Raw genomic sequence first — 14,944 nt, forward strand, 5'->3', positions numbered from 1 at the left:
TTTCAATGCTTTATATTATATTAAAGGACCGTAGGAAAGCATGCCTGAAATAGCTCATGGAAGACGAGAGACTGAACATTCTAACTGTGCTTTTCTTTTGCAGGCTGGAGATGGGAAGAGTTTCCTTTGTAAATGCTCCTTTATTGAGGTCTACAATGAGCAGATATATGACCTGCTGGACTCAGCATCAGTTGGACTGTATTTAAGAGAGCACATAAAGAAGGGAGTCTTCGTGGTTGGTGCAGTGGAGCAGGCGGTGACCTCAGCTGCTGAAGCCTATCAGGTACCCTGCCTCGAGATACATTTGATGCTTAGGCAATAAGCACGCCATGGAAGTGTCCTCATCTCAAAGAGTCAAGACTGACATGCTAAAAGGTTTCAGAAAGACATAGCACAGACTTCTTGAGAACTAAAGAAAAAAGAACGTGGCAATATTTTCTAGATTTCTCCATAGTTAAACTCCAATTTTGGGCCAGATTGGAGGTTACATACCTGTGTTCCCAGCACTTGGAAGGGTGAGGCAGGAAGAATTGTGAGTTTGAGGTTAGCCTTGGCTACACATTAAAAGTCTATCTCACAAAAAGATGGGGGACGACTCTGGGCTGCTTGATTTTGCAATGTTTTGGTTGTAGCATGTAGTTTTGTCTACAGCTCTGTGTTCCTGGCTGTTCACACATGCACCCACCAAGAAGCTATTTCAGATCCACAGATAAAAGCTTCATTTTTAAACAGCTTATTGGCTCTGGCTGGGTTCTTCTAATCCTTCCAAGTCTAGCGTGTGGATGCCAGCCTCTGCCTCTGCCTCTGCCTCCCAAGGGCTGTGTTTAAAGGCATGTACCACTACGTCTAGCTTCTTACAACGTTCTTTTTTTTTTTTTTTTTTTTAAATAAAAAAACTAAGCTTGGGTCTTTTTTTTTAAGATTTTTTTCTGTATATGAGTACACTGTAGCTGTCTTCAGACACACCAGAAGAGGGCATCAGATTTCATTACAGATGGTTGTGAGCCACCATGTGGTTTCTGGGAACTGAACTCTGAAGAGCAGTCGGTACTCTTAACCACTGAACCCTCTCTCCAGCCCTCACAAAGTTCTTAAAGGTTAAGAGTCAACTGTAATTTCAATTTGTCTTGTTCTTGTCCTGTTGATGTGTTTCTGCAAATGTGTGAGAATGAAATTTACTTAGACATTAGGTAGAACTCATTCCTCTGATCCCTTTGTACTTGGTTATAGTTTGGAAGAAGATTTATGTGCATGTGCTAGGAATAAAACCCAGGACCTCATTTGTAGTCAGCAACATTCCAACATGAGCCACTCCCTCTCCCCAAGACTGAACCATAAGATTCTTTAATAAAGCTATACAAGCATTTTATTTCTTATTCAATTTTGATAAATTATATATTCCTAGCAATTTTTCATTTTTCTTTCATTTTTCAAGTATTTTAGCATGTAGTTATTCTTAAATGTCTGATTTTTAAAGTTAGCATATAAATTATTAGGTATCATAATGCTTTTTAAGAGTTAAGTATTTAAATGTTAATTAATTGTTCAAAATAAATGTTAGTTAAATGTTCAAAAAGTTAAATAAGCAAATGTTGCCTATTGCTTTTGGAATTTGTCCTGTGTTTGAGAGACATTTTTTTAAGCTATGTAATTACATAATGACCTCATTGAACATTTATTTTAATAGTGTGGAAAGGAAGTATAAATTACTATTGAACTATAATTCAAGTAATATCAGTTTTAGGGGAATTACGGTCAGGGGTAGAGAGGTGGTCTGGTAGTCAAAGGCCCTCTGTTCAGTCTACAACACTGACAAGTAACTTCAGTTCTCTGCTGTTTCAGTAATAGTGGTTTCATATTCAGCATTGTAGTCTTTGAAGTAAGGCTTGACTTTACTGGGCTCTCCATGTTACTGTACACTTATTGTGAGTGTGTTCTGCAAACTGTATTCTTAGGTCATCAGCATCACCTACAGACAGGCCTGTACAGAATCCTAGCTGAGGCTAAGGGTGGCAGTGCACTCCTTTAGTACCCGCCCTGTGCGGAAGGGCCAGACTTGTCTAAATAGTTGCCAGCTAGTAAGGGCTACATAGAGAGTCCTTGTCACAAGCCACCACTACCCCACCCCCTCAAGAAACCTTACAACTTTGCCTAAGACTTGACTTTCCCAGTATCTGCCCAAAGTAATGCCTCATTTCAATCCTCACTTGATGCTGAACCTCCATATACATTTAAGTAACATCCCAAGGTAGAATATATGTATATATGTATATATGTATATTCTGTATATATTAAATACATATATTAAATTTGGATATTTTTACCCTGTAAGGTCAGTGCCCACATGCTCTTTTATGCTGTTTTATTTTCAAGACAGGGTTTTTCTGTAGCTCTGGATATCCTAGAACTTACTTTGTAGATCAGGCCTTGCACTCACAGAGATTTGCTTGCTTTTGCCTCTGCCTTCCTGTGCTGGGATTGAAGGCTTGTACTACTATGCCTTGCTCCCACATGCTATCTGTCTATCTATCTATCTATCTATCTATCTATCTATCTATCTATCTACCTACCTACCTACCTACCTACCTACCTACCTACCTACCTATCTATCTATCTAGACTCACCAAAAGAGGGCACCGGATCCCATTACAGATGGTTGTGAGCCACCATGTGGTTGCTGGGAATTAAACTCTGGACCTCTAGAAGAGCAGTCAGTGCTTTTAACTGCTGAGCATCTCTCCAGCTGCATCACATGCTCATTTTTAAATACAGAAGCAGAAATTTTTTACAGTCATACCTTGTAAATAATAGAGTCAGAGTTTGAACTCTAGCTTGTCTAATTGAGAGAGCCTGTGGTCTAAACATTTTCTTGTCTGAATGGAAAGAAAAAAATCTTTGCAGGGAGAAAGCTGTCAAAACATTAGACTAAGGATGAGTTGAGATTTCTTTTTGGTTTAGGATTTTATTATCTAAGCTAAAGAATGTGATTCCCGTCTATAATCACTGTACTTGCAGTTGGAAGCAGTAGGGTCACAGCCAGCTTGACTTCTGTAGTGAGTTTCCTGCCAGCCTGGCATGCTCTGTCTCTTTCTGTGACATGAAGAGGAAAAGGAGAGAATTCTTTGATAATTCTTCTTTATAGATCTACCAATTTTGGTGTCTAAATATATACTTCTTAGAATTTGTGATTACATAAATTCTCAAAAGCTAGGTAACAGTGGAAATTTCTCTGTTGTGAAGGTGGATAATTACCTATGTGCTATTATTTTGTATTATTTTATGTTTTGAATTTGCCTTGGGTGCACCTATTATGGCTTCCTGTAACAGTTTCCTTTTCTCAAGGTCTTATCTAGAGGCTGGAGGAACAGGCGTGTAGCATCAACATCTATGAACAGAGAATCCTCTAGGTCTCATGCAGTCTTTACAATCACAATAGAATCAATGGAGAAGAGCAGTGAGATTGTGAACATTCGAACCTCCTTACTCAACCTGGTGGACTTAGCAGGATCGGAGAGGCAAAAAGACACCCATGCAGAAGGGATGAGATTGAAGGTAGGAATGAAATGATGGCCTTCTTTACTGAAAAGTCAGGGCCACATCATGTACATTGAAGACCTTAGAAGAAATAAGAATTGTTCCTACTAAGAAGGAACAAAGATTTCATGAGATTATGGCAGTAAACATAAATGGGATATGAATCTGTCCCTGTCATGAGCAAGAGTGGTTACTTTCGGCCATGAGGGAACAAAGAAAGAATGGTGTGGAGTGGACTGTTGGGAGGGTGTCTTTAGTAGTAGTTGTCTCATAGAAACCAGGGTTTGGTTCTGCAGAGGGGAACAGAGAACACTTGCCCTACATTGTGGTATCTCAAGGTTTGTTGGGCCTTGCCGAGCAACTATGCCTTGAATATTTTAGTGTGTATCAGTAGATTGATCAGTTACAGAGCAAGAACGCCCAGGTCAATCAGGACCAGGAGTGCCAGGCCACGTTTGTACACAGCTTTCTATACCCTGGAAAATATTTAAAAGCTTGGACAGAGGGGAGAAGCTAACAGTAAAGGAGAGCAGTCGTATGTAATCCTTGAAGTGTGTGTGTGGGGCACAGAACCTGAGCTATTAGAAGTGGGAAAGAAACTCACTGTGATGTGTATTGTCAGTATGAATCTAAGTGTGGATATTAAAATATATACAGGTTATGTAGCTGAGGAATGTGACCTGAGAGAAGAATCAGAAGTGGAAGAGAGATTTGAGCCTGCTGAGCTCACAGTCAGCAAAAGGCTCGAGTTTCTATCAAGAAAGGAATGTGCTCACATAGGCTCTCCTTACACAGGATTTCCTTGGCTTCTAGTGGTGTCACCGCCAAAGAGATCTGGTTAAGCTGAAATATCCTAAATCAGAAGTGCATTCAATGTATCTAAGCTGCTCATCATTCCAGTCAGCAATGTCCCATGCTTTCTGGAGCTCCAGCTTGCTGCTGCTGACCAGCAGTGAGAGAGCATGTAGACAACATTTGTGTGATGGAAGAAGTAAAATTCAGAACCCAAGTGTAGTTTGTACTATGCACATGAGTAAGAAGTGGGATACTTGAGCATGTTCCAGCCTAGATGTTGTCTTTCACTTTGCCTCTCCTTTGCTTTTCTATCCCAGGTTGTCGCCTTGCTACTTAAACTTAAGCTCAGAACACCAGAGTGACATTGCACCTATTTTTGCTTTCCCCAAATTCCTTAGGAGGCAGGTAACATAAACCGATCACTGAGCTGCCTGGGCCAAGTCATCACTGCCCTTGTTGATGTGGGCAACGGAAAACAGAGGCATGTCTGCTACAGAGACTCCAAACTTACCTTCTTGCTTCGGGTAAAGCTGATCATTGGTTCCTCTACCTTTGCATTGTAGTTTCTGGGATAGGGGAAGAGTTTCTGAGTCTATTACCATCTAAAAACATGCACTATTGATGTCATTAAACAGGACTCCCTTGGTGGCAATGCCAAAACAGCCATAATTGCCAATGTTCATCCAGGATCCAAGTGTTTTGGGGAAACCCTGTCAACACTTAATTTTGCTCAAAGAGCCAAGCTGATTAAAAACAAGGTAAAATACACCTCTAGCATTGTATATTACATTTGTTCATTTCTTTGCTTTCTTGCTTGCTTATTTATTTATTATTTATGTATGTATGTATGTTGGGGCTATGTAGCACAGGGTAATCAGAAGGTTGGCAAACATCCTGCCTCAGACTCCTGAGTACTGGGACCAAAGGCACCACCACACCCTGTTCATTTTTTGCAGCTTTATGCATGTAATTTGAAGCTCTAGGTCTTGTGGTTGTTATGGTTTTGCTATTGGTTTGTTTTTAAGGCAGTTTTCCTTTTATTGTTGGATGGGAGAGTAATAAGCCTAAGCTATACAGAGTTGGCGTGTTTTTTGTGCCTGTACATCAGTTTGCATACATGTGCCTGCCCTGAACCCATGTGTTGTATATATGGTAGCAAAGAATAATGTCATGAAAGTCATTTGATGATAATGAATTTGCCTTTTCAGTTGTGCACATCTCTGTATCGTCCTCATTTTATATACAAATTGTCTCTTTAGTAGTCGTGTCCACCTCAAGTCAGGAGGTTTTCTTGTAAAGTACCAGTTGATAAACTATTTAATGCTTCTTGTACCATGTGGCTCATTTCAACTACTCAGGTCTGCCTTGGCAGTAAGAAAGCCGTCATAGACAGTGTGTAAAGAATAGCATCTGCTCTGCCCACTGTTAGCATCTTGTCTAAGCTCTGCCCCACAGTTACCTGGCAACAGCTAGGTATGCCTTACTCACTATAACAGGGGCGGCTTGTCCTGCTCTGCTCTCTCTTGCCTTCTTGTTTTCACTCTGTCTTCTCATCCTTTCCACTCTCTCTCCATTCCCCTCCCCTCCTTTCTCCATGTGCTCATGGCCACCCTCCACTTCTCTCTCTCTCTCTCTCTCTCTCTCTCTCTCTCTCTCTCTCTCTCTCTCTCTCTCTCTCTCTCTCTTTCTCTCTGCCTTAGTCTATCTCTACTACCCTCTCAACTCCCTTCCTCATGCCCCGAACAAACTTTATTTCATACTATACCATTCTGTGGCTGGTCCCTCAGGGAGAAGGGCTACTTCAGCATGGGCCCGCGGAGGCACTGTCTTCCCCCACACCTGACTGCACATCCACCAAACATATTCCTTCTCTATTTTTATAGAACACAACACTCACTGTAGCAAAGAAGCTAAGGTTTATATTTTGCCTGTGCACAGTACTTTACCAACACCTAGTACATACTGTCAAAAGACTAACAACTGTGCCATGAGTTGGTAGATGAATTAAAGGGGAAAACTGGGCATCTTAACCCAGTTCATCTAGCAGAATGACCATGTTGTTCCTCCCACTGGATAAGTGAGAAGAACACAGGTCTTTCTTTTCCTTTTTTTTTTTTTTCTGGGTACTATCCACTGCTCACATGAATGTTAGCAATATGAAGAAGAAACATCGAGACCTTCCTGACTTTGTCTAGGCTTACCAGAAGGCTTTCAAGGGTAGAACCATGCTAATGATTGCACTTATGATGTCACTGATAGAATAGTGATGTCAGAATGCCTCATAATGAGCCTGGCCATTTGAACCAGAGCAATTGGAAAGTACTTCCAAATATATGAACAACAAAACCAACATCTTTGTACTAGCTGCTCCCAATGGTAAGTCCTCTTCAGCCTGTCAACCTGTCAACAGGAAAGTGCTATGGTCTCTGGGATTTGTTTAAAGATGAACAGTTAATCTTTCCAGGTGGACAGGCTGAACCTAAGACAAGAACACAGAGGACTTGGGTTGTCACATGAGGCTTTTTCTGCTGACATAGTTGGGTATTTCATAGCTGGGCCTCTGGTCTGTCTGGTTCTTGACTGTTGTCATTTGTCAGCCCTTCACTTAATTTAAGTCTTTTTTAAACTATCTAATTAGGGTTTTTTTTTTTTTTTTTTTTTTTTTTAAAGACAGATTTCTGTGTGTAGCCTTGGCTATCCTTAAGCTTTCTAGGTAAACCAGGCTGGCCACAAACTCACAGAGATCCACCTGTCTCTGCCTCCACCACCACTGCCCAACAATAAACTACTTTTAAAGCAGCTTTAGATTTATAGCAAAATTGAACAAAAAGTACGAATGATTCCATATTGTCCCTGTTTCCATTGTGCCATGTCTACTCAACATCCCACGCCACAGTGATGCATTTGGTGGTTTGTTTGTTTGTTTGTTTGTTTTTTCAAAGCTTTTTGGAGGTTGTTTTAAACGGGGCATCTTTAAGAAATAGAAGATACCATTTAGTCACCTAGTCACCATGGTGACATTTGTTTGAGACCATTTAAATAATAGCATATGTTAAGAAAGTAAAGATAGCATTTATTTGGAACAGAAATGGACTCTGAAATCAATCCCTGCTTATAGGCCAGCTACAGACACATAAAGAGCCACTGAAGAGCGTGGTTGTCAGAAGCTATCTAGGAGAGGCTCTGGCAAGCAAGTGAAGTTTTTCAGATGGCCTACCATTTGCATGGCTGTGTTGGGTGCTCTCTGAGGTACAAGGTCCCAGGGCAGCTTCTTGCTGCTGTCACTTACATAGCCTTTCCTGTCACGATTACATAGGCTAATATTCCTGGGCATTAGCCCCCCTATTGGACAAATTTCCTGCAGATCAACATGAAGATGAACTTTTGTGAATTAATGAATTAATTAAAGAATTCTTGATTTGATTTAGATAATTTTAAGAAGAAAGTTTAAGGATATGTTCTTAGATGTTTTTCCAGAATGATGTAATAAAGAATCAAGAATAGAATGTGCTCCTTCCTCACAGAATAGTAATTAAAGCTGCATAATAAGGTACACAGTGAGTTTTCATAATTGCACTAGAAGAACAATAGGCTTGGGACAGATTTGTGATCAAAGGAAAAACATTCATTCTAGATCAGGTCCAAGGATGAGGCCACAGGTGTGCACTATGATAAAGCAAGGCCACATGAAACTGTTGTTTTGAACTTATAATGAGCTTACACTGCTTTGAACTTACTATTAACATCCTTCTGTGACTCCCATTTTGTGTAACATTTCATCTATGAGGCAATTTTCTAAAGAACTTTTGTCTAAGAATGCATAAAAATGCCAGAGTGAAGAAGTAAACTGGCTTTTGAGGCTTTGCAATGTCCACCAAATGTATAAATGTATGTATATACGTATATACATTGTATGTATGTAGTTATATGTGTATGTATAAAAGTGTGCATGAACATTTGTGGAATTGATGAAATATGTTGGGCCTGGCCAAAGTGTGTGTGTGTGTGTGTGTGTGTGTGTGTGTGTGTCTGTCTGTTTGTCTGTCTGTCTATGTCTGTGTGTATGCTTGACTTTTTTTCTCTGGCTTGCAAAGAGTTAACAAACTTTTAGCCTCTCACCTGGCCATCAAGGTGCCCTTGAGTTAGAGAGAAAAGAGCTCAGATAACTAAGCTTTGCCAAAAGCCAGCAGCTTTGGCCACAGAATAGCAGAGTTAAAGAAGGTAGAAATGGCCAAGGTAAAGCAGCTTTGGCCACAGAATAGCAGAGTTAAAGAAGGTAGAAATGGCCAAGGTAAAGCAGCTTTGGCCACAGCACCAAGTCCATTCCTCCCGTCAGCTTCGCTCCTCAGTTCCTGGATGCTGAGATTGGCCCCTGGCAGGTGGTTTCTGCTCAGGCTAGTCATGCTGGGGGCTGCGGGGCAAGCGCCCTGTGGCACCAGGCAGAAGAACTGGCAAGGCTGAAGTAGGTTCAACAGCCTCGGGAATCTCAGGATTGAGAATGGTCGGCATGGATCCAGCTCCCTGCTAAGCTCTACCTGTCTTGGAACATGTAACCATGGTACCTCACTGAGAAGACCATGACAGTTGGTCAGGTAGCATAAAAACATGGAGTTCTCCCTGCTAATGAGGTATCTAGATAGGACCCAAGTGTGTAGCCAATGAACTTCCCTTCTTGGGCATTCTTTCCTTCAAAGGTATTTAATCCCTGGTTCACCCTTAATAAGACTTATAAAATAACATCCCCACAAAATAAAACACTTTGGACAAGCAAGGAAGGGCTGTCTCCTTCATCAAGGATTAGCAAATAGGGAAGGTTTCATCCTAAAAAGCCATGCCTAAATCTCCCAGAGATGTCGTCTCCTTTCAGCCCCTCTGTGCTTTGCACTCAGAGCCAAACCAGATTCTGACCTGTTCAGGACTCAGCCATCCCCTTCCTGCCCGGCATGTAGGGCAAGCACAGAGCTCTGCCCCCTTTGTCAACTCCCCAAGGTCCCCGGTGGTGTCTGGGCACACAGGAGATTGGGAATCATGGCATCTGTCCCAGATCTTGCTATTTCTTGTCCAGAAGAACATAGGCTGGAAACCCTTATCATGGCCTGTGTTCTGCCAGTAGTCCTCGGGCACCCAGCAACGAGGCAGGTACAGAGTGTTTCACCAAAGGTTGATGGACAGAGGGGAAAGCCTTGCTGAGTGGGAGCTGGTGATAGACCTAAGGTAGGACTGATGGAGTGGACAGGATGAGTGGGAGCCGGTGATAGACCTAAGGTAGGACTGATGGAGTGGACAGGATGAGTGGGAGCCGGTGAGGGGGGGATGGCAGGGGGAAGAGAACGCAGCTGTGCTGCTCGGCCTCTGACTGTTGTTGGATAGGCACAGGAAGAAGGAGCTCACCGCCCATTTTAGCGCACCGCTTTAGTGCTGTTGGTGAGACTGATGGATAGTTTTATAATATGGCTTTCCACATCCCCACTTATACCACACAAATAAAAAACAGGATGGTACAACTTGAAAAATGGCCTTTGAGTGCTTTATTAATTCTTGTCTAGGCTGTGGTAAATGAAGACTCCCAAGGCAATGTCAGCCAACTGCAAGCTGAAGTGAAGAGACTCAAAGAACAGCTGTCTCAGTTTATTTCTGGGCAGATAGCACCGGAAAGCTTCATGGTCAGAGGTAGGTTGAGCTCATTGCCCTCCTTTCTTGAAAAGACTTCATGGGAATGTTATGTCAGGAACTATTAGAGAGATAGATGGTCAACCTACAGTGAGGCTTTCCCAAATTTCTCACACCACTGTCCTTACTTCGCCTGTGGAGGAGGACAGGGCTTTGAGTCACATGGTATGTGAGGTGCAGTGGGAAGGAAGTCACAATGATTTTGAGTACTTTCTCCCCTAAGTGCTAAGAAGAAACATAAATTTCATTGTCATACTCAACATTCTGCCTTAGCATATAATCAATATGTTTGTGAGATAGAACAGGAAATATTTCTTCAAAAATAGCTTGTAGGATTAATTTGAGAGCCATAAAACTTAAAAACCATGAAAAACAAACAAACAAAAACAAAACTGGGGCTGGGAACTAGTCTTGGCACTAGACACATTGCCTGGCCTATGTGAGGCCCTAGATGTGATTTCCAGTCATGTACAAAACCAAACTAACAAGCAACAAAAGCAGCATGCATAGTCTGTATACTGAACCCCAGAAGGTGACATAAGACGGTGGCACTGAGACTCTGTCGATAAGCACACTTTGATTGGACCTCCAGAGGCGCAGGTGGGCTCCGTGGTCCTTACAGACTCATTGCTAGCTCTTCTGTCTGTGCTTGTTGGCGAGGGTTGGGGAAGGATTGTCATGAATTTGAGGCCAACCTAGGCAACAAGTTTTTAAATGATTTATATTTTTATATACGTTGATGCTTTTACTGCTTATATGTCAGTGTGATGGTGTTGGATCCCCTGGAACAGGAGTTATAGACACCTGCCGTGTCGGCGCAGCTGGTGCTCTAACCACTGCTCCATCTCTCCAGCCCCAGCCACAGTTTTTAAAAACACCATTTGTTTCTTTCATCAAATATATCTGTGCCAAGTCAATACAGAGTCTTGTTCTTTTCATAGAACAGTCAGTTCGCTGATTAAGTCAGTGTAAAGCTGCTCATCAGTTATGAAATTCTGCTCCTTAGGCTAGTCGGCAGCGACACACACTGATCATATTTCCCCCTCTCCTCCTTAGATAAAGAGAAGACGAATTACATGGAATATTTCCTGGAAGCAATGTTATTCTTTAAGAAATCTGAACAGGAAAGGAAGGTAGGAAATTGAATTAGGAAAAGGGATTCAGAACATCTTGTACTTTAATGCTATGGTTGATCTTCATTACTTCACTGAGTGGAACAGTAACAGATGTATAAGGAAAAGGCTTCAAAAGTCTTGCCTTTGAGTCCAGAGTTAGTTCTCTGCTGGGTTTATGAGAATTTCGGGAAGCTGAATCATTTTCATGTTTAACTGAATCCTGAATTTCTTAAGTCTCTCGTAGAAAAAATTACCCAACTAGAAGACCTCTCCCTCAAAAAGGAAAAATTTATTCAGTCTAATAAAATGATTGTGAAGTTCCGAGAGGACCAAATCATGCGTCTAGAGAGGCTCCAGAAGGAGGGTCGAGGAAACTTCCTGCCGGAGGAGCAGGATCGCCTGCTGTCAGAGCTAAGGGATGAGATCCAGACACTTCGAGAGCAAGTGAGTGCAGCGTATCTCTGTTTCTAGGAGGGAGCTTTAAAGTGTGACTAGTGTCCACCATCTAAAGTGTGCAGAGTGTGATTAGTGTTCACCGTCTAAAGTGTGCAGAGTGTGATTAGTGTTCACTGTCTAAAGTGTTTGCAGAGTGAGTAGTGTTCATCATCTAAAGTGTGTGCAGTGTGACTAGTGTCCACCATCTAAAGTGTGTGCAGTGTGACTAGTGTCCACCATCTAAATTGTGTGCAGTGTGACTAGTGTCCACCATCTAAAGTGTGTGCAGTGTGACTAGCGTTCACCGTCTAAAGTGTGTGCAGTGTGACTAGTGTCCACCATCTAAAGTGTGCAGTGTGACTAGTGTCCACTGTCTAAAGTGTGTGCAGTGTGACTAGTGTCCACCGTCTAAAGTGTGTGCAGTGTGACTAGTGTCCACCATCTAAAGTGTGTGCAGTGTGACTAGTGTTCACCATCTAAAGTGTGTGCAGTGCGTGACTAGTGTCCACCATCTAAAGTGTGTGCAGTGTGACTAGTGTTCACCATCTAAAGTGTGCAGAGTGTGACTAGTGTTCACCATCTAAAGTGTGTGCAGTGTGACTAGTGTCCACCATCTAAAGTATGTGCAGAGTGTGACTAGTGTTCACCGTCTAAAGTGTGTGCAGTATGACTAGTGTTCACCATCTAAAGTGTGTGCAGTGTGACTAGTGTTCACTGTCTAAAGTGTGTGCAGTGTGACTAGTGTCCACCGTCTAAAGTGTGTGCAGTGTGACTAGTGTCCACCGTCTAAAGTGTGTGCAGTGTGACTAGTGTCCACCATCTAAAGTGTGTGCAGTGTGACTAGTGTTCACCATCTAAAGTGTGTGCAGTGCGTGACTAGTGTCCACCATCTAAAGTGTGTGCAGTGTGACTAGTGTTCACCATCTAAAGTGTGCAGAGTGTGACTAGTGTTCACCGTCTAAAGTGTGTGCAGTATGACTAGTGTTCACCATCTAAAGTGTGTGCAGTGTGACTAGTGTTCACTGTCTAAAGTGTGTGCAGTGTGACTAGTGTCCACCATCTAAAGTATGTGCAGAGTGTGACTAGTGTTCACCACCTAAAGTGTGTGCAGGGTGTGACTAGTGTCCACAATCTAAAGTGTGTGCAGTGTGACTAGTGTTCACCATCTAAAGTGTGCAGTATGTATAATACATGTGCAGTCATTAGGATAAGTATCTTTACTTCTGTTCATATTGTAGACTTTTCTGCATTTTGCTAGTTAATGTATTTTAGAGGGCAATTCAGTCTTAGTCGTCAGAGGTGTTTCTGTTCTCCCCCCCCCTTTTTAAAGATTTATTAATTTGTATTTAATGTGTGTAAGTGTTTTGCATGTATGTATGTTTGTGCATGCCTGGTGCCCAAGGAAGTCAGTTGAGAGTGTTGGATCTCCTGGAATTGGAGTTACAGCTTTGTGGGTGCTGGAAGTTAAACCCAGGTTCTCTGAAAATGCAATCAGTGTTCTTAGCTGCTGAGCCATCTCTCCATTTCATCTGTCTGTCTGTCCATCCACCCACCCATCCTTTTTCATGCTAGGTTCTTGCTGTGTCTCTGAGTTACATCCTCAAGTATGTTAATGTAGATATTTCCTTGTGTGACGAATAACACACTTCTGGCTGGGCTTCAGTCCTATGTGGCTTGGGTGGAAGTTGCAAGCAAGGTAACATAAACATATTTGATATACCCACCTCTACCAAGTCTCTTTATGGGGACTGTAGTAGAGTACAACCAGGGACTGCTGTCTTCTAGAATTTCTGGATGGCTTTTTGAGAGACCAAGTCACTTAGAGAAAGTTATAAATACATGAAGTATGTAATTTCTCAATGTCATAGGTGGAGCACCATCCCAGAGTTGCAAAGTATGCTATGGAAAATCATTCCCTCAGGGAAGAAAATAGAAGACTGAAATTATTAGCACCTGTGAAAAGAGCCCATGAAATTGATGCCCAATCTATTGCAAGACTGGAAAAGGCTTTCTCTGAAGTGTCCAGCACAGAGACAAATGACAAAGGTGAGAGATGACTGTGGTGAGGAGGAGCTGGAGCAATGGGTCATGGGTAAAAGCCTGGCTGCTCTTCCATGGGACCCAGGTTCAGTTCCCAGGACCCATGTCAGGCCTCATATTGATGAGAGATCGGATGCTCTTTTCTGGCTTCCATGGGAATGGCATACATGTGGTACACAGACATACATGCAGAAAAAATACCCACGCACACAGGACAAAAATAAATCTAAGGAAAGAATTAATCTATAGGATGGGAAAGATACTGTCAGTAAGGTGCTTGCTTATATAAACATGATGCCCTGAGTTTCTAGAACTCTCATTAAAAAGGTGGACTTGGACTTGTAATCCCAGCACTGGGGAACTAGGGAAGCTTTGCCAGGTTGATCCTGGGATTCTCTGGCTGATCAGCCTAGTCTGTTAGGAAAACTCTTTAGCAATCAGGTGGCTCTAAGGAAAACCCAGTGAGGCTGCTTTCTGGCCTGCCCATGACTCATGTCCACACACAAATACACAGAGAAAGAAGGAAGAACATTTGTATCGGGTGTATATGCGCAGCACACCTGAAAGCCAAGCACTTAGGAGGCCGAGGGATAGTCATTTTGGGGCTAACCTGGGCTATGAAATGAGACCCACTCCTACCTCAGAAAACAAACCAAAAAGAAAAAAAAAAAGAATTCAAAGCAGGGCTAGCCAGGTGGTTAGGTGCAGCATGCTGTTCTTTCAGAGGACTTGCGTCTGGCTCCTCACACAAGGTAGGTGGGCAGCACACACCTCTTCTAACTCCAGCTTCAGGGGATCCAACACTGCTGGCCTTTTTGGGCACCTGCACTCACATGCACACACTTATACACAGGCATACACACATACATATAATTTTTAAAAATTAAAAAAAAATGTTTTTAAGAATTAGAGCTGCCAAAACAAAAAACAAAACAAGAAAAAAAAACTTATCCCAAAGGGGGAAAAAACATTTGAAGTATCTTGTGGTTAGGCTTTTCAACCTGGTGGGCTAATTTATTTTAATTGTATGTAGTTTTTATTAATGAAAGAAGTTACTTTTATTTATTGTATTTTATTTATATGAGTGCACTGTAGCTATCTTCAGACACACCAGAAGAGGGCATCAGAGCCCATTACAGATGGTTGTGAGCCACCATGTGGGTGCTGGGAATTGAACTCAGGACCTCTGGAAGAGCATCCAGTGCTCTAACCACTGAGCCATCTCTCCAGCCCTTTAGTATTTCTTTTTATTTTAAAAATAATTTTAAAAGTTTTTTTCCATATCACAAGATAAATTGTTTAGCTAATTGCTATATCAAGGAAAGGCATGTTATTAATACATCATTTTTTCTTTT

At 42.0% G+C, this 14,944-nt stretch overlaps 1 protein-coding gene across 1 annotated transcript in view; it reads left to right on the top strand.

The window, feature by feature from the left end:
* The window catches only part of KIF15 (kinesin family member 15), a gene marked incomplete at both ends in the record, with an annotated part of 60,599 nt that overhangs the window by 19,413 nt on the left and 26,242 nt on the right, over window positions 1-14,944 (top strand). The window contains 8 exons of the mRNA XM_080934068.1: window positions 104-283; window positions 3,343-3,552; window positions 4,728-4,853; window positions 4,965-5,087; window positions 9,876-9,999; window positions 11,056-11,132; window positions 11,349-11,558; window positions 13,418-13,595. Of these exons, the coding sequence (XP_080790194.1) occupies window positions 104-283; window positions 3,343-3,552; window positions 4,728-4,853; window positions 4,965-5,087; window positions 9,876-9,999; window positions 11,056-11,132; window positions 11,349-11,558; window positions 13,418-13,595 (1,228 nt within the window). The remainder of the gene's footprint in view (window positions 1-103; window positions 284-3,342; window positions 3,553-4,727; window positions 4,854-4,964; window positions 5,088-9,875; window positions 10,000-11,055; window positions 11,133-11,348; window positions 11,559-13,417; window positions 13,596-14,944) is intronic.

The sequence above is a fragment of the Micromys minutus genome (genome assembly GCF_963924665.1).
Source record: "Micromys minutus genome assembly, chromosome: 21".
NCBI classification, from domain to species: Eukaryota; Metazoa; Chordata; class Mammalia; order Rodentia; family Muridae; genus Micromys; species Micromys minutus.